The sequence below is a fragment of the Falco punctatus genome (genome assembly GCF_963210335.1).
Source record: "Falco punctatus genome assembly, chromosome: 8".
NCBI lineage: Eukaryota > Metazoa > Chordata > Aves > Falconiformes > Falconidae > Falco > Falco punctatus.
The window spans coordinates 32051945-32079887 of NC_137588.1; the positions used below are offsets into that span (position 1 = coordinate 32051945).

Here is a 27943-nt window from a genome sequence, read left to right on the forward strand (position 1 = left end):
TGAGATGCTGAGGTGGCCCTATGGTGGGAGAAATGCTGTGGTGCAGGTTTGAATCCCTGGGGAGCATCCAGTGGCAGAGGAGCCCTGCTAAAATGTCCAACAGCCTTGTGCTGCATTCCTTGCTCCCTGCACACAGCCTGACACATAAGAGTATCTTAAACTGTGAGATGAAGTGGTTTATTTAAAAGACAAATAAGAGATCCCAGGAAAGTCCCTAATGGAGAATAGCCACTTCTGACATTCAGGGTACTTCTTTCATGCTTGTTCCTTTCATGCTTGTTCTACTTCTTCCCCACATGGTTTGCACTTTCATATTTAACCTCTAGCCTGACATCAGGTCAGAGCCCCGTGGCCAAAGGTTCTGTTTTCCTAGATGATGGCATGACGCTCAGCCCCAGAGGGCTGTGACCCTGGGAGGGGTGTTTAAGACTACTGCGGCGCTGTGCCATCCTGGTGAGTTTTTCTGTTACTGGGATGAGACTATGTACTGAGACCCATTTGTCCCAGTTGGGATTTGTTCTCTTGCTAAACTTGTCTTTGCTGTGTGCTGTGACTGTAAGCCTTGTTAAACCAAGATGATTAAATCATCTGCTCCCAACGGTAACCTTAAAGCAGCGCTTTATTTAATATCCTGGTCAATCAGCAGTTTTCTCTGTGGTGAAGCAGGCAACTCAAGCACAGTAGGGAGCGCCTAGATGGGGGCCTGGAGCATAGTGTTTGCATTAAAGACTACTCTGTTGTAAAGCTCATCTTCGGTTTATTAGTCCTTTCTAATTGTTAAATGCCTTTAAAGTTCTTGTTTAAACTAGTAACAGTTTAGATGGGTTGATACTATCAAAATGTAGATGGTACTTTCTAAATTAGGAGAACAATCTCAGATGAGTACTGTTCCAGACAGTGACCCAGAGCACTAAAATTAGAAGCTTGCTATTGAGTAGATGAGCATATTTCCCAAGGTAGGTACCTACCCGACATACCATTACACTATCATACTTCTGCCTACACTAACCCAGTTATGCTCTGGTTACAGCTGGAGCTGAAAAAACATGTAGTAAATTTGTTCATGGTTTGTTTTGTTGTGTTTTTTTCCTGAGTGTTTATAGCTACTGCTGAACATTTAATGGTAGCGGTAATGATTACGTTATCTTAGCCTGACATTTACCTATCAGTGGATTTCTCTTTTTGCTTTACAGACAGGGAAACTGAGGCACTGAGAGGAGCCATAAAGCACATTAGGGCTGGAACTGTGAAGAACAGTCCTTTTTTTTTCCTGGATCTTTTTCCACATTCTATTAGTTTTGCTTTGTTTCCTCTCTTGAATCCCGTAAGCACCTCTGTCACTGGCAGAGTTAAAATCAATTGCTCTATTTACATACTTGCAGATAACGTAGTTTTCTAAAGAGTTTACATAACTCCTTTTTTCCCCTGCTGTGTACTTGCTCTGTTTCTTGGGGACTTTTTATTTTCGACAGTCCCAGTGAGAAAAAAAATTAAGCAAACATATGCAAGGAAAATACTTCACAAGCCACAAAGGGCCACACTTCCAGATGCACAAATTTCTCTATAGAATCAGGATGCTTTACCTCACAAACATGAAAATCAGTACTGTGATGCTGTATTCATAAGCACGAAGGTTAGCTGTGATGATAGCTGTCATTAGTAACAACAACTCGGGGGTCAACACCTTAGAAGTCTGAATCAGAGCTCCCAATAAGAAATCTAAATCAGCTGGGTCCTGCAGGTGTCTCTACTTACTATCAGATTTGCAAATGCTGTTTTTCTGTTGGTCTAATGCCAGAAAAGGAAAATAGAGGGTTACTAGAGGTAAAAGAAAACACAAGATGCTAAATAATTACTTGAAGAATTTAAAAAAAAAACACCAAACAACTAGTAAACATGGTCACAGCATAGTCTGAGCATTGTTATTCAGCATATAAAATGTGATAAGGATATTTGCTCGTCTGTTGGTGCTGAAGAGCTGTAGAGATTCCACTGCTTCAGCACACATGAGGAAGAAGCTGGGGCAGACATTGAATGTGCTCAAGTGTTTCTCTTCCTGGGAGATCCAGAGCATAAGCTAAAGTGGTGGAAACAACTTTTTGTTTTCATAATTTTATGTTTCTCATAAAGGAAAATGAAAGGGAGGTTTGCTTGAAAAAAAAGTCAAGAGCTTTCCAGGTTGTCTTTGCTTTGATGCCCACTTTGCTGGGGCCAATGTTCCTCCCATCCTCTTGAGCTGTGAGACCTGGGATACTTTCAGAAAACTTTACGTCCAAGCAAATAGCCCGGATGAGGGGAGCCAGACCTAAGACTAGAGCTGGTCCCAGCCCTGACTGACCCAGCAGTTGCACCCTGTAAAACTGATCTGAAAGAACAAACAATGGAAAAGAAATGGACACCTGGGGAAAGCATATTAGCCTCAGAAGGAGCAAAATCACTGTTCTAACTGCTATAGACAGAAACAACCAAAATGCTCTATGCTTTAGTTAAGAAAATATTTCTGTATTTCTGAACATTAACATTGGTAAGAGACTGATAGATCTGACTAGTTGCGCTGCTAATTTATTACACTACAGCTAAGTGCCAGCTATGATTTATGTTGGAGAAAAGACTCACAAACAGCAGCACAAGTAGCATAACTGCAAAAGAAATAATCTACCTGCCAGCTTTGAGAAGCCTCATGCAGAGCACAGCAGCATCTTTCTGTGCTGATGCAGAGTACATTTTCTGTGTCTTGTACAGAAAGAGCATGCACAAATGTGGTTATTTATAGCTTCTCCACCCACACACAACTTTGAAAGTTGCTCTAAAAGAAGTTCAGCAATTAAAGAAACAGGGGTTTTAACCTGAAGATTATTATTTTTTCTCTTGTTTTTTTATTTCCTTAAAAACAATATTCTGGGAATGTTAGTAACAATCCAGGCATTAAGGAAGAAACATTAGTTCTTCATTTGTCTGTCTATTGTTCTCTTACTTGGAATGTTTTTAGAGAGGCAGTTGCCAAACTTTATCAAGTAAAATATTTAATCAAGAAAATGAAAGATAAGGAGGATACATTTGATGAATGGGAACTCTACCAAAGGAAAGCAATGTTACGTTGAAAGAAGTTCTTTCTCAGGGTAAGAAAGGCATGTGTATTCCCACTCCCTTTTGGGGAGCCTGCGTCCTAGATGAGAACATTTAGTGAAGGAGCAGGTTGGGGCTGCATGACCTCAGCCGATGCCCGGAGGAAATGGGCAAGTACTGCTCTCAAAATGGCCAGCCCACACCCAGCCAGCTCTGCCAGAGACCTGAATTGAAAGTGCTGTTCCCAAGAGAGAGACATGACTAAATCCTGCATCTCACTGATTACTAAGGCTGGGATCAGCTCTTTTCTTTACATGGAGAGAAGGTGGATGGGGCCAGAACACATCATATTCTCATTCTTCTCCAAATGCATGTCAGTTTTAAACCATCATAATATATTTATAGATGTGAAGAACTGTACAAGTACATAATAGCCATCTGCAGAAAGCAGACACAAGGTTATTTTTGCCATATAAGCATGTGAAAATGTAAGGAGTTAAGTTGGAGCAGCTGGGTGAGAGACTGTGCACACCTCATCATCACATGAAGTAAGCAGCCGTGAGCCCGTGGGAGGGTGGCATATCTGGGAGCAAACAAGTATTTTTGACTGTTGTAGAGGTCTATAGGTCTGCAGTAATGTGAAAGCTCTTGGAGGGGGGTGGGAAATGGAAGAGCGGTGCTACTGCAAGTTGAGGCCTTAATCAGAAAGACACCATGAACTTCTGAAACTCTGCTAGAAAAGTTAAGAACAGTCTTGTTGGTCCTCAGGCCATTGCCATGGGAGATATTTAGGATGTCTTCACTTAGTCATGCTGTTAACTCTGGAGCTCTTCTCACAACTTTTTTGCTTACTTTTGCAATAGAAGCTGCTAAGAAGGGGGTAGCCAGGGTGAGTTGTTATTCTGTAGTGATTTCCACAGCAGAAGCTCTTGAACAAGATCCTGCTGCAGGGACTGTCTTGTTTGGACAAACTCCTACAGTCCTGTTTCCAGATGGGCTTGTAGGATATCTGTGGGTGCTAGAAGCAGTGAGGAGTCTGAAGAAGACTATATGCACGCACTTTTACATATTGAGGATTTTTCTGACACTCTAAGAGTATAGCTGTATGATTTACACAGAAGTGTTCACTAGTATCAGCTGTGCTTTTCAAGGCTGTCTCCACTGCAAAGAACAGAACATGGATGTTCTGCTTTTGGTAAACTAGCGGGGCTTTTAACTAGAGAGGTTAGATTTTTGTTGTTAAAATGAAAGATTGTGCAGAGGTGAAACTTTCACATAATGTCCAGGAAGCTCATAAAAACACCTACACTCTGATTTCATGGGGACTTCTTTTTCTGGTTCAATGTAAACAAGAGAATAAAGGAAGTTTTTTTCAATGTTGTAATTGGCTCTGCATTTAATTCTCCTTGTTAATTTAGTTGCACTATGTAGCAAAATACTGATAGGTCTGTAAGGTTGCTTTTTGCTCCAAGGATAAACGGGACTGCGTGTTTTTTGTTTTGAAAAGACCTCTTTAATTACATGGTGGTATTTGGAATAACTACAGTTAGAGAGGAAGAGTGGGGAGTGATTCAAAAAAATCGTACTTAATAGCAGCTGCATTAGTTCTTTGGCTTTTGAAAGAGTCCCAGACACAGTTGAGTGCATACATACCACAAGGAAGAGTTGTGGCAAAAAGGAAAGGCAAAATGGAAGTGACAGACTTTGACTGACTTCAGGGAAGGTTATCTATTGTAGCATTTTAAGAGAGATCTTCCTTGAGAAGGGACTGAGGAAGTATCAGAATTCATCTTTCTTGTCCAGTCCTCAGACTGTGTTAATGAGTGTAGCTCTGTTCATTCTATTCCACCTCTTCTTTAAAAAAAAAAAAAAAAAAAAAAAAAAACCAAAACCAAAAACACACAAACAAAAAAACCCACACCACCACCCCCCTCCCAGAAACAGCAAAAAAACCCAAATAAAGCCAACAACAACAACAAAACCACACTTCAGACTGTTTGGCTGGTGATAGTGGGATATGCTGATTAGGTCCCAAGCCAATTTGAAAAAAGTTACTCTTATGCCTGATCATCTGAGCTGAATTGAGAATGGAAGAACTTGGTTGGCTGGCTGTAATATTTTCTGAAGATGAATTAGTCATTGCCACATGGCCAGGTCAAGCTATGGTATTTCAGGAGTTACAGCTATATGTTCATTGATGAGGCATTTATACCACAGTGAATTTGAAGAAGCTTCCACCTGATTTTAAAGCCCTGCCTTTCGATGGGTTGCTTACTTGCTTTTGTACAGCTACTGTGGTGGTGTTTACTATTCATGATATGCTGCTGTATTGGAAAAAGTTCCTAGAATCCTCAACCAAATTTGGAGCCACATATTGCTAGAGGTTGCAAAAACTTGAAGTAAAAGGCAGCTTTCACTCCAAACGTTTTGTCATCCTTACTTGTTTTGACTGTAAGTGTGGTTAATGTCATTTTAGAAATGAGAATGGAGGCAGGGAAATTGAGTAATTTGCTGAACTGCAGTGCTGGGCATGGAAGCAAATCACTTGAATTCCAGTCTACTTTTGATATTAAATCCTTGTCATTTTTTGCTTATTTCTTAAAACTCTTGCATAATTTCACATGCTTAACCAGAGAGAGTGAACAGAGCACTGTTCCCTTCCACTGCTACTGAACTGCATTAGCAGAGCTGTCTACGTATGGTAGGAGTGCACTGATGTGCATCAACCTGTGCAGCTTGCAACGTGCTGTCATACGAACTACATTTGTTCAGAAGTTGCTAAATGGGAAATAGAACATACTGTTTGGCATGTGTCCGGAGGCTCAGATTCTGCTGGATGCATAACTAGCCCCTGCCTATTAACTTTACAAACACGAGGTCTTTGATCCATGTTTATTGAAGTCAGTTGAAACTTTGCTGTGGATGTTGGTGGGAGCAAGACCTGAGTTTTAGAGTGAGATATAGATGGCTCTGAAATTAAAAATAATCTCATGGGAGCCAAAGATGATGTTTCTGGTTTAAATAGGAGGTGTGATCCCCCTTCTTCAAAAAACTGGTTTTTAAAATACATTCCTGTGCCACCAGCTTAAAATTATAATGAATAAAGAAGTGAAAAGGCGAGCTCAGTTTTTATTAGGAGCTAAAAACCACAATGAGAACAGCTGAGTTTTGTTTTGGGTTCTATTATAAACCATTAATAATAGCAGGAAAAGCCAGAGGATAAGTTCTTTTGTATTTTGGTATTTTTTCTCAGCTAGACCTTTACTTGACATTACCCTGCTGTGACAGGGCCAGGGATAGGAGGGAAAAGAAATCTATTTTCAGCAACTATTTGGAATACAACAAAGAAACTGTATTTTAATTTAAATCAGACTTGGTGTGCATTTTATTCATTAAAGAGGATTAGGATTTATTAAGTCTCCTTGAGTTGGTGTGGAGTTGGGGGATTTTTTGTTTTGTTTTTCTTCTGATTCTCAGTGTTTGTTCTTGTCTTCCCTGGTGCTGCTGCTGACTCCAAGTTCTCCTGGAGGTACTGGTAGCAGCTCAGAGGTTGGGCTAGCCATGCCAGCCTGCACAGAATAGTGTTGTCCAGAAGCAGATGTAATTCCAGTGGATAGAAGTTGATAATCCCACGCTGGCTACTTCTTCCACCCACAGATTCAGTGGTCTCCCTGGCAAATGTGAACTCTTTATCGCTTAGAGGCCCTTTCCTTTTACCACCCAAGAAGGGGAGGTTTGTGGGTACCTTGAGAGCATGCCTACATTGAATTCTGTTGCTCATAAATGCATATATGATGTGTAGCTTCTAGTTCCTCTGTTGTAAGAAAATGAACTATCTTCTGACAAGAGATTTCTGTGTTGTATTTGCAAATTCTAGTTCAGCCAGTGTAACTAACTGGGTTTCTACAATTTTGAAGGGCTTTGACAGAAAAGATTTTGTTGCTGTGCAGTACAACAAAACATTTACAACAAGCTTTGGTGGTAAGGTACCTATGAAAGCATGATCTGAAACATAAACCTTTTAAGTATACTTCCTGGTTACAAAAAGCATGGCTGGCAAAGGCAGAGTTTCTGGAATAGGAGTTTCAGATACGCAAGGCCTTACTGAACATTCATAATAGCAGCTATGGAAAAGGTAAAGATAAGGTTTGAATCTTGTGAGTGGAAATGGTGATGAGACTATAAAACCACAAGTTTTGAAGTGCTGTATGAGTTCCTGGTATCACACCAGAATTTTAGTTAGCCCATAGTATCTCAAGAGCAAGTAATAAAGTGTGTGTAGTGGCAACTTGATACTGTTTGGCTTCCTTTCACTGGCATAAGCCTAGCACATTTTGGAGGCTCTATCCATGTGTTTAAAGTTAGGTAATGCTTATGCACCTCCTTGAAATGGGGCCTCATTTAAAGCTGAATAAATGGGGTTTATCTCATGGGAATTGCTCTGGAATTTATTGCAACCCTGCTAGAGTTACCAAAGAGTTAATCTAACCCCTTTGAGTTATGCCAGGTTTGACTGGTTTGAGATCAATATCTGACTCTTAACTGCTGAAAGTGTAAAATGGTATAATTTGTTTTCAGTTTTCATAGTAACCTAAGAGTCACTATGGCAACAACTGTGGGTCTTAGAGTAACAAAGATTAATGATTCCCTCTGCCAAGGCACTTCAGTGGGTCATCTTGCTCAGGAGCAGCAAAACTCTTAAACATGGGCCTGGGTCATATGCAGAAGTCAGGGTGCCCCATCACTGCTAGCACAACATGCTGCATCTTATTCATGCTGGTTTGCTCACTAGCTTACACTTCTCATCTCCCTCCTGTAGGACAAGGTGTATTTGAGCAAGCCTCTGTGTTCGGGCTGACCAGGGAAGTGGTTGAGTCACCATCCCTGGAGGTATTTAAAAGATGTGTAGATGTGGCTATTAGGTACATGGTTTAGTGGTGGACTTGGCAGTGCTAGGATAACAGTTGGACTTGATGACATTAAAGGTCCTTTCCAACCTAAATGATTCTATGATTCTTATCCAAGTCACTCTCATCTTATATTCATTCATTGCTGCTAAAAGAAATACAGTTTAAAAGATGTGAAAATGCAGAATTTTTCCAACTTCTTCAAAAACGGATATAGTTCCTTAAAGTAATGGATTTACTACTCCTTTCACATGTTGTATTAATGTAAAACGGGAGCAGAGCATGGGGATCTGCTAGGAAAGAGTTGGTTCCCAAGGAGATTTTAATTTAAAATCAGATAAAGTTATGAGGTGCTTTTGAGTTTTCAAATTTACTAGGAAAGATACCTACAGAAAGAGGCTTAATTTTCAAAGAGCTACATTGAAAACTCTACCCTTTAAAAACAGTACTCACTGCTTTTTTTAATTTAAAAATCAAATTAACTTTTGAAGCTATTAAAAGAATTGACCTTAACTGCATGAATGCAATCATCTTGCTATATTCCCATCATACAAATTAGCCTAGAGGAAGAGCAATTTTTATCCCAGAACTTTGCTTAATTATTGCCTGATTGCTTCTTCAATCCTTTTCCTTTAAAACCATTCTTCCATTTCTTTCTTTCCACGTTTTCCTACCTTGTCCTGTACAAACTATTGCCATTCCCTGCAAATGGACTTTCAGATATGTTTTTCCCTGACCTCACCTGGGCAATATTTATTTTGCCAGTTTAGGTGTGCCATAGGTCTTAGGCTTCCCACAGGCAAGAGTTCCATCTTCAGCAAAAAGGAGTGTGGAGAGGGCTCTGGAAGCGTTTCTCTTTGAAGCATCTGCTTCCTGATGCTGCACTCAGATGAAACCTGTCTGAATTGCCACTATTATTATTTTTGAAGTTACATAGATTGTTCAAAAGGGACAGTTAGGGCTATTGTTCCTCCAGGTAGCATTTTGATTCTTGTGGTTATCCAGCCATATAATGACTGTAATAGCTAGTGCAGTCAGCCTGCTGTAATTGTACTGGAGTTTTATTTAATTGTCTTGGTGACCTGGGTTTGCTGCTTATTTTGTTGGGTGTGTAATTGTTCCCCTGAGGAGATAAGGAGACAGGACATGCACATCATGAGAGAAAGAAAATAATGCTCTTACCACTTTTGGTCTTAAACTAGCTGAAATAATAATAATAATAAAAAAAGATATTGATATCTTTTTAACATGTGTGTGTATCCTGCAGCATTCCCACCAATAAATGCTGCTGACATCAAATGTGCTTCTTGAGCATTTGGTTTACATTCTGCTTCTGTTAACGGGCTCCTAGCAAACATTCCATGCTTTTGAGCCTGATGCTGTGTAAGCTTTTATTAGCTGGGAATTAAACACAGAATTATGAATCTCCATCTAGAAAAGAAAGAGAGCCTCCTTCTCACCTCCTAGCCTCACATGCACATTTTCTGGAGTCCCAGGCAAGCTACCATCAGAGTAAACAGAGCAGCTAATTTATTTCCTCCTATGGACATCTTACAGAACTGGGCAGCGGAACAGCAGAAATAGCTACCACAATCAGCTCTCCAATAGTGGTTGGGGTCAGTAAGGTGTAGGATGGGAATCTGCCACTGGTGAAGGTAAAATTCCAGGACTACTATCCCCCAATCCTTCCAGAACATGTTGGTGAGTTATACCATTTCCTAGGTGATTCCAGGGGCAGCTTCACCCATGCTTGGATATGGGCCTTCAAGTTTGAACTCAGCTGCGTTTTTATGAATGTAGTATTATCTAATGGACAGCAGACTGGATTGAAAATGCTGCCTACATGGAGAGTGTGTCCACACAGCAGTTAGCCTGTATTTAAATTGTGGTTATGCAGGATCAGGCTTTACTGCGCTAGGAGCTACAAAGCAGGAGGGAGGTCCTGGCCCCTGGCCCGAGCAGCTTTCAAAGTAGTGAAAGTACAGTAGTAAATGCATACTAGAAAGAAAGTTGGCATATGCTGGAGTTAGAAAATATATTTTATGTTTCAAGAAACACCTCAGATGATGGATCTATCTGTAGCACAGTATTTTCATTCCAAAGAATTCATGACTTACAGACTTTTTCTAGCTGTTACAAGAAAAAATAGCTTGGCAATAAAGGACAGTTAGGAAATCTGAAGATGTAATTTGGAAAACACTCTTAACTGTGTTTTTTACAGCATCTTCAAGCTGTTTGTGTTTTTAAGGAGTAATTAAATTATTTGAACTAAGCCACTGTAACTTCAATGGCTAACTATATCTCAGAATGTTAATTTTTGACATTAGAGTAAGATATACAGTCCGTGCTCTAGATTAAAATGCTAAATGTTATCTTGAATTATTACACAGTTATGCTAGTTCTAAAGACATTTCCTTTCTTCAGGGTAAGGGAGAATGTCTCCAAACACACTGACAGGTAGATGTTTACAAGTGCTGGTGATTTCAGGTTTCATTGTGACCTTTCTGAGTTGTTCCTGCATTTGCCACAGACTAATTGCTTAACATTTCTCATTCTTTTCACTGGGGAGTAAGTGCTTTATATCTGTCCGGATTAATGCTCTCGCTGTTCCTTTGCTCACTCAGTTATTCCATACCTCAGCTCATCATTTAGTGCAAACTTTCTGTGCCTTGTATGATGGAAACAAAGACGTGGTATTTCTCCATGTTTGCAAACTATTGTGAGCTTATTAGATAGAAAATGCTTTGTATAAGGAAAAACATATTAGCTGCTCATATAAATGCTGAGTATTCTTTTGATAGTTAGGGCTATCAGATTATCAGAGCCTCATGCTAATGTCCTGTCTTTTGCCAACTTCCTGGGGCACCTCAGCAACTCACTTTGTCTCTTTAAACATGCATACATATATATATATATATATATATCCCCCATGCAAAATGAAATTATAGCATTTATGTATTTCACAGAATGGTTGTGAAAATAAATTCATTGAAGACTGGAGTGGTCAAATATGTTCATGTGGGTTTCAGAGCCACAGAAAATGCTGTTAAGCAAGTTAGTTTTAAAAAATTCATGATTTATTTCTTGTGGGAATCATGGCAGATGTAGAGTTTATGGAACAATTTGAACCAGAACTTTTTAAAGAGCAGATAGGGTCTATGAAATCTGAGGCATGGCACTCTAAGTAGAAAAATGGCGTAGTAAAGTAGTCATCAAATAGGGTGTTACAGCCATGTCATTAGTGGATGGTTTATAGATTTATTTTTTTTTAATCTTGTCTGCTCACTTAGTGTTGATTTGGATATGTTAGTAGTGTTGAAGTGGTTTTACAATTCTGTGACATCAAGGGGTATTTTATATCTAATCTTACAAACTAAAGGATTTGGAAACCTAATCAATACCTGTATAGATGACCTCAGAGGGAAGCTTTCAAGTTGCAGGAAGGATTTGGTGAATCACCAGATGGTGCCCTTCTGTGTCAGGCAGTATGGAGTAACTGTCCAAATGCAACATGAGACTTTGCTGCAGGAGTCGCCAGCTCTTGAATGAGTCCTGGAACAAAGGTTTATTCCCTATGGATTAATGTTCCAGCACTTTGTTTGTTTGGTTGCTTTTTTTGTTGAGAGTAAAGTGTCCTTATTTTGATGAATACTCTGGCTTAAAATTCATTGCCTTTGTTTTTATCTTTAAGGTAGGCATCAAACATTGTATTTCCTATTTTGAATTGAAGCATGTAACGAAACATCTGTTTATTAAACAGAAGAGGCAATCTCTGTCAACAGTCATCTAAGAGTGACTAAAGCAGCCCAATATAACATTGGTTGGGATAACAATTTTATTATTATGCTATTACTACTTTAATGCTATAAGCATGAAAAAAAAGTTATTAGAATAGTTTGCTGTAGAATTAACGTGAGTGGCAATCAGCTATTAATAAACAGAAAGCATATACTACATACTAACTTCATATAAAACATTGTTTAAATTAAATCCATTTGCCATTTTAAAAAATAGTATTTAAAAAATAAGGCCTCATTACATGAGACTTTTTTCAAAATTGAATTTTCATCTGGTTCCATCTTTAATAGATAAGTTGACAAATCCTGACAAGAGGAAAGAGGATGTTAATAAATTGTTTACAGTTTGTTAGCGACACAAATGCTAGAAGGCTGTTGTCCAATAATTAATGTTATTACCAGTTATATACAGATTCCTGGTCAAGATTATATTGCAGAAGAGCTCTTAGCAAACCAGCTGGCACATGGCTGTCAAACAGTTTGAAGGAATGTGCTTGGGATTCTCTGCTGAGAGCAAATGGGAGACAAAGTTATCACAGAAAGGGAAGCAGGAAGCGATGATTGAACTGCCAACATACCTGGTTCTGCTTCCTCAACCCCACAGTGACACCTGTGCCAAATATGTGTTGTCCCTGCGGGACATGAAGTGCTTTGATACCCCACTTTGTGAAATTATTTGTACTCTGTGAATGAAAAATACCTTGTAAGCACAAAACTAATTAAAAAAGTTTTTTCCCAGCAAAGAAATAGGGTTGAGAAGTAAATATATGTGTATAAAGCTTTGTTTGTACTTGGAACGTAGAAAAATGTGCTTGGGATCTACAGTACAGAAAAGACTCAAACCCCAGGTCATTTAGATTCTGTACAATCAAGTCATGAAATAGTTTTATTTGCCTGAAAAAAAAAAAATAGTCACATCTTTCATTTTTCCAGTCTTAGGTTTCTAGGCTTAGTCAGCAGTATCTGCTCATTGATCATCCCCACACATGACAAGTGGCTTCTCGCACAACAGCACCCTCCTGCCTCGGTTCTGTACCCTGGCACCAGAGCCTCTCTCAGGCCAAGCTGCCACCACTTTCAAGGCACACTGCAGCCCCTGCCCCGCATCGCTGGTGCCCACACTTGCTGCTCACACCCCAGTGGTGCACAAAGAAAGGATGCAGCTCCGAGGCTATTTGCAGGTGCAGCAGTCTGTGGTAGTGTCCCTATCCTGGGGATGCTTGTGACGTCTTCTCCCTTCAGTGTGACAGAAATACAAGCTGTTGTTTGCTAGCCCAGTAGCAATGAGGATCAAGAACTCGTTGCAAGTGCAAGGCAGCTCCTTGCTGAAGCCCTAGCTACTTACACAAATAGCAGTGCTGATCTAGTACTATTTATTCTCTTAGCCTCTGTGTATTGGGAAAGAGCTGTAGAAAGGGTGGAGATCACATCCTGAAATTTTCCAAGCTCTTATTGTCAAGTTATTTTTTTTCCCAGCTTGTAGTAGACCTCAGACAGATTTGATCTAAATTTTAATGCCAGTGTTATTGTGAGAAGGAGCTCCAAATGGATGGTGCTCATACAGTTGATCTACCTTTAAAAGAATATCCTCTTTAACTCTCAGAATATTGGATCTGACAGTCTGCTTTTCCATAAGGATCTGGAAACTGAACTGAAAGCCTGAAAGACTTGTAGGTTACACACTGTCAATATTTTATGGCCTACAGTGAAGGATTCTTAACATTTTCATTCTAGTTACCCTGATAATGCTTTCTCCCTACATCAAAATAATTTTTAATTGATCCCTCCATCGTACTTTTGGGTTGGCTTAAGATGCTTCCAACTGAGATCTGCTGTGTACGTGAAATTAGCTATCACTGTTTTCAGTTTACACAAGGAGCTCTTAAGAGGACGGTACTTGCTGTAAAAAATTCCAGATTCCTGATTCCTGTTCACTAAAATTCATTTACATGAAAGTAAATATTTAATATCTGCCAGGCTCAAATAAATAAGCTACACTTCAAAATAAATTGAATAGTAAAACTCCAATAATCCTGATTTTACCAGTAACATCTATAAACATCTGTATCTTTTATACAGTTGGAGTGGACTTTGACAGATCTTGCATGTGTTTAGCCATAGCAAGCACAAAGCAATACCTCTGCAGCTGTATTATCCTCACCCCGAGAATTTCTCTGTGCTGCTGAGACAGGAGAGGTAATTGGATGTTCTTCTTTTCTGGCAGGTTCTGGACTGGATTGAAAATCATGGGGAAGCCTTTCTGAGTAAACATACGGGAGTAGGGAAATCTCTACACAGAGCACGTGCGCTGCAGAAACGACATGATGATTTTGAAGAGGTAGCACAGGTAAGAGTCCGAATTGGAGATTTTCTGGCTTGATTTTTGTTACTCCTCTTCTATATTGAGAAAAAAAAAATATTGCTGTTTTGGGTCACACTGCTCTCTTCAAACATTTGGAACTGACCAGGAAACTGACCAGGATCCCAGCTTCCAGGGTTGAAAGTTAGCATGCACACTGCAGGATATGGTAGCAGCAGGACTTGCAAGCAGAAAATCACCACATTTGTTTGATGAGAGGTCTCAAAGCCTATGAGAAATTGCAAGCAGTTTATGAGATAGTAATGCAAAGTGTTGGGACATAGAGGAGGCTGGTTATGAGCAAGAGTGGTAGAAAAATCAATTTTAGCTTCTACAGTGAAAACTGAGGACCTGGAGAATACAGTGGAAAGCAGCAGCTTGTAAAGAAGCAAGGGAAACACTAGAATGTTTGCAGCAAGGGCAACTGCCCTTTCACTCTATCCAAGAGTACACTGTATTATTTGGGAGGGGTTTTTGTTTGTTTTGGAGTGAGAAGCAATCATTACAAGAAGACATTATTATTGTTATTTGTTTTCCTCATAGCACACTGTAAGCAAGGCTCGTCCAGGAATTTTGGTATAAAGCTAAAAGCTTATAACTTTTCCTCGAAGCATGGACATAGTAGATGTTTAAAAATATGTCTCATCTTTGTCACAGCTGTGATGAGATGTCTTTGCATACCATTGACAATTCACATAGCCTGAAAGCAGCAGTTCTAGATTGGTGGGTCTCTAAAATTTCATGGGACCACCTGTGGATTTAAGTCTTCTGGTAATAGGCTTGAATTTCTGGAATTACTTTCTGTGAATTTATTAAAATGGACCTTAAGCTTGCGGTTGCAAACCATGGTTCTGCAAGGCCTCATCCAAAACCACAAGTTAGTGGGAGATTTTATCCTGAAATCAGCATAAGGTGCCTTTCCAGAAGCTGGGCTTGAGTCAGCTGTTACTGGATGCAACACTGAGGTAAGAAATGAAAATGATGATCATGTAATATAAAGGAGCTAAAACTAGGTGATGTAATGTCCTTTGTGGCATTAATATTTTCTAAATTTCCCTTCTCTGTGATGTGTCAGCTTCATAATTCCAGTTACATCTCACCTTTCCGGATCACGGTTAGCTTTCCTCCCCATTTCTTACCTCCTCTTTGAGTAGTACTTCACTGGAGATGTAGGAAATAAATTAAGAACAGGTGAGAAAAGACAGTGGATATGACACCAAGGTGTGTAACTGCACATGGAAACAGCTTCCTTAAGGCTTGCACTACTGGATGAAGTAATTTAGAGATACATCCCCTCATCAGGGTTTAGGAACCTTACAGATAGGAAGCATGCATGGGTAGGTACTAGGGCAAGTCACAATAGAATTATGTCACTTAAAGACTTTCCTAACCGCTCTGTTAATCCTCCTTCTGTACTATTTCAGTATGTCTGTCTCTGAATAACTTCAGACACACATCCATTCACTTCATGAGGCCAAATTCAGAGCAAAGAGTGTGTGAATCTAGTTCACTGGATGGCCACATGTGTTCAAATGAAGGTGGGTGTTTGGGAGGAGGATAGAGAGGAAAGAGGAAAGTGTGGTTTACACAGATATAGAATCTCTCAGGTTCCTCTGAATGTGATCCTTTTACATCTTATGCGATAGCATCAATGAGCATCTCATTGCTCTGCCTGGACAATCGTGAACAGTCACAATCAGTCCTTCACTCTGAGTATGAAGTTTATGTTGCCTCCTGAATAGAAATAACTGACACAAGCTGAACCTTGTTACTTCCCCCCGGCTTTGACAGGAATAGTTTTGTGTATTCACACCAGAATACCATTGCTAATTTATGAGGCCTGTCTGCAGTGTGACACTGGAATGTGGTGCTGGTAAATGGACATGGGGACATGCATTGAGGGGAAGTGAAAGGAATCTCAGGCTTTATCTAAGGTCAAAGACTTAAGAATATAATACTCTCTGCTTTGGAAAGAGTAATAGTGAGGGTAAGAGGGTAGACCATAAATTTATCACACCTGCAGTTCTCCTGCAGAAGCTTCTAGTGAGTTTGTGGTTGGGGAATAAATCTCCTCACTACTCTGATTATGACCAGTTTTTATACTTCCTGACTGCCTTCTTGATGCTTAACTCTTTAGAGCTAGTTGGTACTTAATTCTAACTTAAGTTCAGTTATTTGTAGTTTTTCTCAAGATAGCAAATAACTTCACCATGGGTAGGGTGGATAACTGGCATTGCTTGCTCCCAATATAGCCATATAATTAAGCACATTTGCTAAGATCCTGAAAAAAACTGATGAGTTTGCCTATTCCTCTCATAAGTATGTTAATTATTGGTATTAATGACAATAAAAAGGATTGTGTTTGTTTTTCTTAAAAAAAAAACAACATAATACTGACATACCTGATGAGATTGACCGTATATGCAATAGTATTTGCTGTTGGCAATTCTCTGAAAAAAATACTTAGCCTGTCATACAGTATAAATCTATTCTCCAAAATCTACTTTCTTTTGGCGCAGATATATTTGTTCTATTTCAAGAAGGCATTTGCAAAGGTCAGATGAAACAATTTTCATGAGTTTTCTTGATATTTTCAACGGTGGACAAAACAGTCATGTTTTTGAATGCTGCCTAACTACATGTAAAGAAAAGTAGTGTGTCTGGGATTGCTGTGCTGAGAAATGCTCTGATTGACTGACCTGCCAAGGCACTAGATTGAGAGGTGGAATGTGCTGTCTGTGTGTCTGATTAGAAACTCCACAGATTTATAAATCTGGATGTAGTGATTCAATCAGGCATGGCTCAAATAGATCACAGTCCTGCATACAGCTGTGCTCGGAAAATGTCAGTGAATTTGAAAGTGCTGCATTGTGACCAATAGGAAATATAATTTGGGGTCCCTTTCTCTCACAACTGCTCTCAAAACTGCTGTGGCAATTTTTCTGACAGTACTTATTCTATATGGAGTGCACAGATGGCAAATGTTTGAATTTGGATTAAAAAGCCTGAGCTCCTGGGACAGAAGTTGTTAGCTTGTATATACCTGTTACTTTCTCAGCCAGTCCTGATACTGTTCACAGGCTTCCACCCTGAAAATGCCACCTGTAGGCACAGTGTCTACCACACAGTGAAATTTAGTAGTCAGGCATTATCAAGATTTCTCCAAAGAAATACCGCTCTGGATGACAGCCTCTTTGCTTGGTTGGAATTCTTTTGTGCAAATCAGATAACCATAGTTCAGTCAATTACGACTGTAAATCTAAAGATAATTTCATTTTAGACTCTCTACCTTATTCAGGGCTTTTATCCTGAAAACCAGTGTGCCTTCTAGTTGGAAAAGCCTCCCAGTGCTTCAGCACTATGAAGTTGAGTTGCACATGTTGGAAACCCTTCTCCTGTTCTCGGTCTATGAAGAGAGGTGCCACAGATCAGCCTCCTCCTTTTTGGCATTCTCAGCAGTCAGAGGTTAGGGTGGCCTCACATCCTCCTCTGCTCACAAAGAGCATCACTGCATTTGTGCTGGTGCAGAATTAGGAAAGATACTGGGGAAGCTGCTTTGTTAATCCCTTGCACTAAGCTGCCACGGGACTGAGTGGTTTTGCGCTTTGAATGATCTAAAACAAGCGTTTCTGTAGTCTTTCTGCTTTTACGAGCTTTTCCATCAGATGTACGGTTAAGATTTCCTGTCGAGTAGTTTTTTCCGCGTTTTTGCTCTGCGAACGCCCACCAGTACGTATTGCGACCTGCAGATGGCACTCGCAATGCATTGCAAAAGCCTGTAGCTCTGCTAATGGTAAACAGAGCTGGTGTTTTTAATCCAAACTAGCCAAACGTCGTCGCAAAATGAAATAAAGCAGAAGTGGAAGCTGGCTCACACTCTGTCCCCGTGGTGTTCTCCCACCCCTGCCGAAACCCACGTTGTTCAAGGTCACAGAAAAACAACCATCCTTTTTTTTTTTTTTTTTTTTGCAAAGCTGGGCAGTCCATGCTTTAATGCAAGGTAGATTTGTCATCTGTGTTTAGGGGGTAAGCTGCTCTCAGATCTGTGGAGCTGCTTTCAAGGCTCTTGGGCCCCATTATGCTCACAACTACAAATGCGTTCTGTATTTAGTTCCTGTGTGCATGTTTCCATGCAATAGTTGGTGTATTTTTCATGGTAATCCAAAGGCACTGATGTTTGCAAGGTAAAATATCACAACTCTAGCATGCAACAAAGCATATGTTCTGAGCAGCCTTCATTCAAAATATGTGCCGTCGTCCACCATTATCAAACACAGTAAGAAGGATGACTGGAGGCTGTGGCCATCCAAGTTCATGGGGCTTGTTTGTATGTCCAGTGTGGCAGCTCCTTGTTCGGGTGTTGTGACTAGAGCAGTTTTGATTTAGGTACATGGCTGGATCCTGTGTTCCTGACTTTGCAAGTTTTACAGGATCCATTTTGCCAAGGTATACATGCAATGCAGTGGAATACTCTTGATTTACTACAAAGAAGGAAAGCCAGAGAAAATGGGAGCAAAAATGCTGAGCTTTGCAGTAATGACATTTGGGAAGCTATTCGGTTTTCTGTTCTTGGGTATCTGTGATTGCTTTCCTCCAAGACAATTTTTGGAAGATGATGATTAAACACCTGAACACTGGCTTTGAATGTCAAAGTTTACTTTATGTGTACATATATAGTTTTAAGATTCAGCTCTTCCTTTTATTCTTCTCAGGGAGGTAAATAAATTTCCTGCAGGGGAGGCTTTCAGAGAAGACCTTGAAAGCCAAAGGCCTGTATCATCTACTAGAAATCAAAGAACAGGTGATAATCTTCATCTGAGAAGCAATTTGTGCTCCAGTGTTTCTGTCTAGAGTATTCCCTTCCTCCATCGTACCATTCCTAAAATGCTCTCAGTTCAGAGTTTTCAAAAAGTTATTTGGGATAAAAAGTAGTTTAAGTGTAAATATGTTTAAAAATATGATTATATTGTTTGTCATATGAAATATCCTGTGGATTCAGTAAGAATACTGCAGGTAAAAATGGTATTCTGTGATCTCTCAGCCCCTCATAGTTTTACTTGAACTGCTTTAAACCCAAGTGAGGTAATGGAATAGTCAGTCCAAAGCTGAATTGCAAACAGCTACTTGTTTGGCCTTCAGGATAAAAACCTAGTGCTTTCCCATACAAATTCCAGCTCTGTTGGATGTCATTGTTCTAAAGTTTGGCATAAGGTTCAGTACTGATATAAAACAGCTAGGCATAAATTAGGAGCCCATGTTGATAATGAACACTTAGAGAGTGTTGTCCCAGGATGATTATTTTTTTAAATTATTATTACTTTTAAATTTTTTTTTACCTACTTGATTGTTGAAAGGAAGAGCTCACTGGGCATACTGGATTTTTCCCTTTGTGTTGGTTGACTAAAATCCTTTGTAGGGTGATATACTAGGCCAAAACGGGGAGAAAGCAGACAATTAAACTTGGTAAGAGCTATGCTCAAAGTCAGCAATAATAACTGTGGTTGCAATAATGCCAAATCTTTTTTAAAATATCAAAAAGAATGAGACGGGCAATAAAAAAGCAGCCCTACTCTTACCTTCAGCATCCTTTGCATGGTCATTAGCAAGTTCTGAAGCTATAATCTGCAGTTTCCTGTTCACTTAATTTATATAAAAATATTCACATCTACACAAAGAGGAAAAAATGCCCACTGGCAGCAGATTCCATAGGCCTTTGTACTGTGGTGCAGGAGCTCTGGGCTCCAGAACTTTTGGTTTTCTTCTCCTGGCTGGCAGCAGGCTGCATCTGGCAGTCACAAGCAGCAGAGAAAAATAAAACTGCCTATATATGGGTTGTCTGTGAAGGTTATCTTGGAACTTCTGGATCTAAAAACTTCTAACAGCATAGCTGAAGAGCCAGATAGTTTATCACGGAAGCAATAGTATAAATCTTGCCTGAAGTCTAGCAACTTGTGGGTGATTCAGGACATATCTCCAGTGCAAGTGCAGATACTGAAATTGTTCTGCACAGCCTGAGCCAGGAACCAGAAAGGCTGGGAAGGGCTGAGCAGTATAGGTGTGTTAGATGTGATGCTGTGGGGACTTGGCTGCCAGACCTATGTCAGAAACAGGTCTCGTAAGACATGTTTTCCCTGGGGAAGTGTGATACTCTTCAGAGTACGCTGTGGATATCAGTACCGTGCCCCATTGCATGATCTAGATGTGCCCATGGAGACTTCAATAGCAGGGGTTGCTTGAAAAGGCTTCTTGGCTGTCTTCTGCAAGCAATGTAATGGAATTGGTGGCCCTTGGTACTACACGATCTAGTGGTAATGGGGAACCTGTTTTTAGAGATGCTTTATAATGGTGCAGAAATATTCCTGGCAATCACATGAAGAGCTGTGCCTATTACACCATGTCTCTGAGTTTATGTTTTGGTGTATTTCTCCTCAAGCTAAAGGGGATTTTCTTTCCTATTTCTTGTCTTCCAAAATCACATGACAGCTGGATCTTTTCATTAAACCGTCTGCAGCATGATTCACAATCTAAATGCTCCCTATAATATCTCAAGGCTTGGCAATGCAATACGTTTTTGACAATTACCAGGAGCTAGCTTCCTATCGCTGGTCTATTTGGGTAGGTTTATTTTTGTATCTTTAAAATATGTTCCTTTAATTTGCCTATAAATGCATAATGCTGTTCCCATGACAGACTGGGAAAGATCAAAGCTATTTAAAAAAATACATATTGTTCATTCTAGATGTTCTGGAAAATGGGATTTTTATTGTGTGTGGAATTCTAAGTTTTTGAATTAATTTATTTTTGAATCAGAAAAGACAGGAAAAGAATCAGAAAATTTTCTAAAGAAGAAAAATCCTGGAATTTGTTTTTTCAAGGCCATAAACTTTTTAAAGAGAACATTGGAAAATTATAACACCAATGTGTTATCTAGCATGCATACTAAAAATATGTTTGATATGGTACTGATATCTTAACCGAATAACTAATACACAGCTGAAACAAAAAAATTTACCATTGACAATCTCTGTGAAGTACGCCCTCTTAGATGGAGCACTGCTGTTTTGACTGACCTGCATATATTAATAAAAAACATTATCATCTATAGGCTTTTGATCCCCTCTGATCATTTTTCTTTGTGCTTTCCTTATTGGCAGGTCAGTGGGCTATCAAGCCGTACCTATTGATTCAGGAAGATTAATTGCAGCAATATCCAAATCTCATTTGTAATGATGGTGAACTAGTACTTTTCAATTCAATTCCCTGTAGCTGTTGATAGTGGGGAGGCTCAGAGGGGAGAGAAGTGACACTGTGAATCTGATCAGCATTTTTATGTTCTGATTTTGTCGTAGGGCAGTAGAAGCAGCTGCCGATGGCTGTGCTGCTTCCTCCAGGCCAGCCAGTGGTGTTTTTAGATCCCACATTAGCCACAGCAACTGTATTTTCAGCAACATTGCTGAAAATCACAAATATGCTGCTTTGCAGACATTTGATAAAGGATATTTCATGTAGACTAAGCCAATATCAAAGAGATTTGTATTCAGTAACAAAGCAAAATAATTTTCAAGGACAGGTTTTAGGTATTCATTATCATTGTGCAAATGTTCTGGGAATGTACTAACTGGGTCTGATTAATTACTCTGCTGCACAAGATTTAGAACAAAATCACACTTCCAATTTCAGAGAAATTGATTATAATTAACTTGTTCTGAAGAGTGGAGAATCCAGTGCAATGGTTATATCTACACTGCAGAGAAGCTGCTTGGCAGTGTGGTTGTCCCTTTCTTCTTTTCCTATCACAGGTCCCTCATTGTCCAGATGAAGTATGTCCTCTTATTCCACATCATGCATTTGAATTGTCTAAAAAGCACACTTGCACTATGAGACTATTGCAAATTTATAATGATTATTTATAAATAGAAAGTATTCAAGCAACATTTTATTGCATGTAAACCTATTTAAAAAATGTGTTTCCCTGGGATACATTTCAGATTTCAGTTTCCCCTGTATAGAAATAGGGCAACATCAGTGGATTTATAGAGGTCTTTTGGAAAATACATGTGTGTGAACAGGGACAAAAATCCTAATGTGTATATAAATAATTCACTTGTTGATTCAGTGTGTGTAATCCAGCCATTAATATTGCCCTCCATAACTGTGGTCTGTGAGGTCTGGTTTTGCATAACCAAGCCCCAAGAAAGCACTGGTTTGTGTCACTATGGAAATGGCATACGGTTTGAGGCATTTAGGCATCTTTGTTTAGTGTCTGATTCAGAGCACTACCACATGCAAAAGCACAGGTTCCTCTTCTCCCTCTCAGAGCTAGGGAGAGAAGTTCTACAGCTGGCATGAGAAAAGCAGGCAGAATCAGCCCTCTTATGTCACTACACTTAAAATGAAGCATGTCTGGGGAGAAAGAAATTGTAGAATTCACAAGAAGTCAGGAACTGAGGATGAGGTGTTTCTGAACTGTCAGTGAGTATGTGCACGTGTTTGTTTAGCGGGGTTGCCTATATTAGTATGCAGCTAATACAATAGAAACCAGTATGTGCTCCAAAACAATGACACCGTGTCCTATTAACATGCAACCCTTAATATTATTAGAGTGTTTTGTTCAATGCATAAGGATTGATTTTTTCTGCACAGCGTGGGTAACTCCTCATGGCATTAGTGACATCAACAGCTATATAGGAACCGGGGAGCAGAGCCTGCTTTTATCTCCCCTGAAGTAATATTAGGTCTCAACACAAAAGTGCACAGTGTAAAAGGGCATTTGTGACTCATTAATATCAGGGAATGGAAAGTGCAGCCTTCACATTAAATGTGTCAGCTTGAGAGCTGAAGTGAATGCATTGAGTCTTTGGTGAAATGAAGGGTGTTTGCATGGAGAGGGGAGGTAGCTGAGAGCACTAGCTTTTGGCAACCGGCTCCTGGTTGTTTTGCCTGTGGCCAGGACTTATTCCGACAACCAGAACTTGGATTTGTCAATGCCCACACATCAAAGCGGAGGGCAGGAAGGACTTGAAACCTGCAGTGCTCCACAGTGGGGGAGAGAGGTTTAGTACAATTTCACTTTCTGTAATCCTCTTCACTACTTTCTGTAGTCCTCTAGGGTTTGTTTTAGGCTCAGAATGGACCTAGCTGAATCCTCTTTAAAATCAGAGGTAGGTGTTTTTCCCCACTGCAAAAGTGGCTCAAACAAATACTGCCCAGCCATGAATGCATTCACACTGTTCCTCCTTTGTAGAAAGTAACCATTTCTGATTCATTTCATGGGGTGTCATGCTGTCCCTCCCAGTTCCAGGTCCTTACCCAAAGGGAACTGTGCCAAACAGCAGTGCCTCAGTGCACACCAAGGGATGGGCTCTGTTCCTGCTTTGCTCCTCTCCATGCATTGAAAACCAAATAGGAGAGAAGCAGCCTTCACAGAAGAGCCAGGGCTGTGCAGCTGTGCTGAAATATCAGTCAACTCACTAGAGTGTGTGCTCCCCCCTGGGACTGGTAATTGGGTCACTGGGTCAGTTAACCATTGTAAACTTAGTTTTCTTGTAGCTGCATGTAAATGTGGGACAGAAAAGAAAGAAGAGACTTCCGAGATCAGAACAGATTCTGAGTTGTGTGCTAAAATAGGGACACAAAATAAGGAGATTATTTTGGGATGGGAATTGTGGAAGTAGCGTGAATTACTGCTTGGACCTGCTGGGCATGCCTCCAGGGGTGGGGGCAGGTGCCCAGATCCTACTGCTTGGGGTTTGGCACAAAACTAGGACTCAGGGATAATAGGCAGAGGGAGATTAAAAGACAACTCAAAGAGAATTTTTCTGATCTTTGGTTTTGCCTTGTATTATGTCCAGCTGTATCCTTTGAGGGCCTGATTTGGAACTTTTGGAGGAAGGGCGATTGGATAGGGAGAGGAAAGAATTCGGCAACATTAAATAAAGAATACACTAGAAAGCATTCAGGAATTTTTATAGTAAAAAGTTTGGCAGATGTTGACTGTAGAGGCAGTATCTCATATGCCTGTAGTATTCTTGGAAATCTACGATGTGCCAAAAATCAATACATTTTTACAGCATGAAGATTTCTGGTGGGAATACTGTTCTGTACCAGATCTTTCATTGTAAGTCATTACTAAGATATATTTTTCTCAGATCATGTGTGGCCACCTAATAAAGGCCAGAAATAAATAAATACATAATATGTTATCTTTCTATATCTTTGTTGTGATTATCGATAACCCGGATTGAATTTCACGCAGTAGAACACATTTTTAAAATGCACACCATATAAATGCTTTCTGACCAACATGAAAAATGTTAGTTCCTGTCTGGAACTTTTTTAAAGTATATGAATAATTGTGGTATAAAATAAATAAATAAATACAATTGTTTATTATGTCCAGGGTAGTGAAAAACCCTGTTATTTTTCCTCATTATAAATATGCACTATATCGCACTAGCTGTTACAGATTCTGGTTTTAAACTTGTCAAGTTTTAGGGAATACAGAGCCCATAGTCCATTTTGCTTTGGTGGCACCTCTGAAGAATTAATTTGATGGGTAAGCTGTACAGACAGTTCACATGTCAGGGAGATAATGATGATGAAAAATTGGTTGATAAATCTAATAAAATTCAGAGATGGTTTCTACTCATTTGAAACAAATTCCAAGGTGTAAACCATGATGGAGAGCTTAATTAATGTTGACAGTGAAGACATTCTGAATCCAAAGGGGGACCCATCTTGTTGACCTCCTCCTAAGGATGCTAAACTGGAACAAGGAGATGAAGTAAAAAGTTACTTCAACTTTAATTAAGCTAGGGAGGGTGCCTTATTCTTGTAGGTGGCAGAGGGGCATTCACCATCAAGTTATCTGAGGTACAGAGAGTAGGGGGATGGGGATAGAGTTATCTGAGTGGTGGGCAGGTGTTGTCTTGCCATTCCTGTTCACAAGGTACATTGAGATATATTGAGAAATGTCCTTCTACCAAATGGAAATAACCAAATTGTCAACAAAACAGAGGTTTTGGTGTTTTTTCTTCATGTGTTTTGTCTTCAGCTGGATGTGTACTGAAGTGTGAGGCTTACTTTAGATGGAAAGACCAATTTTTAACTTAATCTTTTCCACAAGTTAAACTTACTGTTGCAAATAGAAGGGATCCAGGAGAATACCAAGGGACTCCCTGCTTTCCTCTGAGTTTGGAGGGTATATAGACAGTGCTAGTACATAGCACCAGCTCAGCTGCACCACAAGACATGATGCCCTCACTGAGAGCATCTCCCATACTGCTCTCGCCTGGGTCAGTGCATGGGAGCTGATGCAATGCAGTGTCTCAGGGAGGTAATCTGTGTTTCAAAGGAGCAGCAGCAAAAATGTCATTAAATCTCTGCATCCTTCCTGAAGTAGCAGCACTGCACTAACCCTGCTAAAAGACTGTGGCATATCTTCCTCTGTACTTTCCCGTCAAACATCACTTTGCTTGTCAGAGGTAACCTTTAACTTATGGCAAAATAGAGTTCACTGCAAATCTCGAGGTCCTATGATGCATTCATGGTAGAGTTACCTTTTTGCAGTAGCCTGTGTTGCATTTTTGTCATGTATTACCAGACAGAAAGAATGAGTATTATGTGATGTATATGCAGTACTGTGTTGTGCTCCAGACGGTCTAGTCTTTATATTTGGCTATATAGGAATTCTTAAGCTGAGAGCTCTGGAGAATTTGGGTCAAAGTGTTGCTGAATTTTCTTTTGTTAAACATTATCTCATTCTATAAACAGTCCCATGTCACTCAAAATGTGCTTCAGGAAAGATGTTATAACCTGTCTCTACATTAATGGGAAATAAAGGCGTAGCTGAGTTGTGGTAGTGGCTGGGGGGTAAGCAGGGAGAGAAAACACTTTACTGTCTTATTTAAAGCAGATTTCATAAAAACCTAGATGCTAGAAACAAAGACAGGCAGTTTACAGAAGTTCACATCCTCATAGGTTTATTTCTGCAGCAGCCCTGCTAGTTGTATTTGGTACTGACTTTTCCCAGTGCTGCTGACAGTCCCAAGCCCTTTAATACTGTCATTGCTGTGTCTTTGAAATCTCCAAACTGTGAGCATGATATTAAACCCAGAATTCCTGAGGTTATATCAATTCAGGAGACCAGCAGGATGTGATAAAGCTGTCATGGTTGTACTCATCTCTGCAGGGCTCAGAAAAGATGCGAGCTGAGCCTTTGGGACAGAAACAATACTGTGCCCTCCCAGATTGCTGCTCACCTTGGAGCTGCCACATGTTCCTTTGTTTCTGCACGTGTCTTACCTTTTCTGTCTCTCATAAAGAAGTTGCAGAGTTTTGCTGTGAACTAATCTGGGCTTGTTGATGATATTTATCATTTGAGAAGTTTTCAAAATGCTGTGTTTAGCTCCTGACAGTTTGCCTCCTTGTGCTCCCTTGTCATTTCCAGGTTGTTTTGGGTTCTTTTTTGATCGTGGGTCAATGTACATGGTAGCAAGGTGGCTGGGAACAGATGGAGTTCACCTGTCTGAAAGGGGAATGAGAGTTTTAAACTGGATTTGAAGGGGGGAGGGAATAAAACCAAGCTTGTTACAGATGAGCCTGCACCTGGGGGTGGCATGCCAGGGTTGGAGGTGAGATTGATAGCACAGCTGAAGTGCATCTATGCTAATGCCTGAAGCGTGGGCAACAAACAGGAGGAGCTGGCAGCCATTTTGCAGCAGGAAGACTATGACATTATCGACATCACGGAAACATGGTGGGATAACTCACACGACTGGAGTGCTGCAATGGCTATATGCAATGGCTATAAACTCTTCAGAAGGGATAGAGAAGGAAGAAGCAACAGTACAGTAGCTCTGTATGTTGGGGAATGTTTCAACTGCCCAGAGCTGAATGATGGTGACAAAAGGGTTGAGTATTTGTGGGTAAGAATCGGGGAAGGCCAACAAGGTGCATACCCTGGTAGGATTCTTTTATAGACCACCCAACCAGGACAAAGAGACAAATGAAACATTCTACAAGCAACTGGGAGAAGTCTCAAGATTTCTAGCCCTTGTTCTCGTGGGGGTCTTCAACCTACCAGACATCCGCTGGAAATATAACACAATGGATAAGAAACAGTCTAGGAGGTTCCTGGAGTGCGGGGAAGATAAATTCCTGATGCAGCTGCTCAGTAAGCCAACCAGGGAAGATGCCCCACTGAACCAGCTTTTTATAAACAGGGAAGGACTGGTGGGTGATGTGGTGGTTGAAGGACATCTTGGGCATAGCAATCATGAGATGACAAGAGTTTGATTCTTAGAGTAGTAAGGAGGGGGATCAGCAGAACTGCTTTCCAGAAGGCTGACTTTGACCTGTTTAAGAGCCTCGTTGACAGAGTCCCTTGGGAGATAGTTCTGAAGGGCCATGGGGTTCAGAAAGGCTGGACATTCTTCAGGAAGGTAGTCAAAGGCACAGGAGCAGGCTGACCCCATGTGCCGAAAGACAGGCCGGCTGGGGAGAAGACAGGCCTGGCTGAACAGAGAGCTTTGTCTGGAACTCATGGAGAAAAGGAGAGTTTACCAGCTTTGGAAGAAGAGGCAGGCATCTCTAGATGACTATAAGGTTGTTGAGAGGTTATGCAGGGTGAAGACTGGAGAGGCAAAAGCCCAGCTAGAACTCAGGCTGGAAGCTGCTGTAAAAGAAAACAAAAAATGTTTTTACAAATACATTAGAAACAAAAGAAGGGCCAAGCATAATCTCTGCCCTTTATTGGATGCGTCCAGGAACATTGCCACAGAGGACGAAGAAAAGGCTGAGGTACTTACCTCTTG

General features: G+C 40.2%; 1 protein-coding gene and 1 long non-coding RNA gene across 18 annotated transcripts in view; one reads left to right on the forward strand and one right to left on the reverse strand.

The window, feature by feature from the left end:
• Positions 1–27943, forward strand: part of KALRN (kalirin RhoGEF kinase) — a 546232-nt gene that overhangs the window by 287827 nt on the left and 230462 nt on the right. For all 17 annotated transcript variants that reach the window (XR_013930070.1, XR_013930071.1, XR_013930072.1 and 14 more), the window contains exon 10: positions 13995–14117. Coding sequence is in view for 10 of the 17 variants with exons in the window: in XM_080399718.1 (XP_080255844.1) it covers positions 13995–14117 (123 nt within the window). In the remaining 7 variants the exon portion in view is untranslated. The remainder of the gene's footprint in view (positions 1–13994; positions 14118–27943) is intronic.
• Positions 1–27943, reverse strand: part of LOC308068714 — a 292607-nt gene that overhangs the window by 260307 nt on the left and 4357 nt on the right. The gene's annotated exons all lie outside the window — the stretch shown is intronic.